The sequence below is a fragment of the Nanorana parkeri genome, unplaced genomic scaffold, assembly GCF_000935625.1.
Source record: "Nanorana parkeri isolate BGI_ZX_2015 unplaced genomic scaffold, ASM93562v1 scaffold2145, whole genome shotgun sequence".
Classification (NCBI taxonomy): domain Eukaryota; kingdom Metazoa; phylum Chordata; class Amphibia; order Anura; family Dicroglossidae; genus Nanorana; species Nanorana parkeri.
The window spans coordinates 7664-8501 of NW_017308413.1; the positions used below are offsets into that span (position 1 = coordinate 7664).

At 51.7% G+C, this 838-nt stretch overlaps 1 protein-coding gene across 1 annotated transcript in view; it reads left to right on the forward strand.

Moving 5' to 3' along the window:
- LOC108800850 (manganese-dependent ADP-ribose/CDP-alcohol diphosphatase-like) overlaps positions 1-807 on the forward strand; it is a gene marked incomplete at its 5' end in the record, with an annotated part of 7548 nt that extends 6741 nt beyond the window's left edge. Inside the window, one exon of the mRNA XM_018572832.1 lies at positions 645-807. Within this exon, the coding sequence (XP_018428334.1) occupies positions 645-807 (163 nt within the window). The remainder of the gene's footprint in view (positions 1-644) is intronic.
- Between the last annotated feature and the right edge of the window lie 31 nt (positions 808-838).

Consider the following 838-nt stretch of genomic DNA (forward strand, 5'->3'; position numbering starts at 1 on the left):
TCCCTACACTGGCTTCCATCCCCCACCCCCTCTGCCAATCCCTCCACTGGCTTCCACTCGCCCAAAGGATAAAATTCTAAATATTAACAACCACTTACAAAGCCGTCCACAGCTCCGCCCCCAGATATATCTCCAACCTTGGCTCATAGTATCACCCTAACCGCCCCCTCCGCTCTTCCCAAGACCTCCTGCTTTCCAGTTCCCTAATCAACTCCTCCCATGCTCGCCTCCAGGACTTCTCTAGAGTCTCTCCCATCCTCTGGAACTCTTTACCCCGACCTGTCCGTCTATCTCCCACACTGACTGCCTTTAGGCGATCCCTTAACACTCATCTCTTCAGGGAAGCCGATCCCACCTCAACCTGACCCCTTAACAATCACTTTCTCATACAATCATCCCCGCGCAGCTCCCTCCTCATGTATCACTGGCCCCTCCCTTTTAGAGTGTAAGCCCTCAGGGGCAGGGCCCTCCTTACCATCTTGTATTGTGATTGTAATGTCTTCCTTATATTGTACAGCGCTGCGCACACTGTTGGCGCCATATAAATCCTGTATAATAATATAGACAACAATTCAGCTTTTCCAGGTACTCAGATCAGACCCCCCAGCTGCCACGTACTGAGGGTGTACTCTGCTCCCGCACAGTCCGAGCACACAGGGTGACGGCTGCATCGGGCAGACCTTCATTGTCAGAACCTCAGCACTCGGTCCTCACGTTGTGATTGCGCCGGGGTTCATGGTTCACGCTTGCGCAATCAATGGAACCGGGAATGTTTTGGAAGGATTTGGGCCATCGGAATCTGGATGACAGGAAGTTTTTCTTTCATATTTGTGAGAAT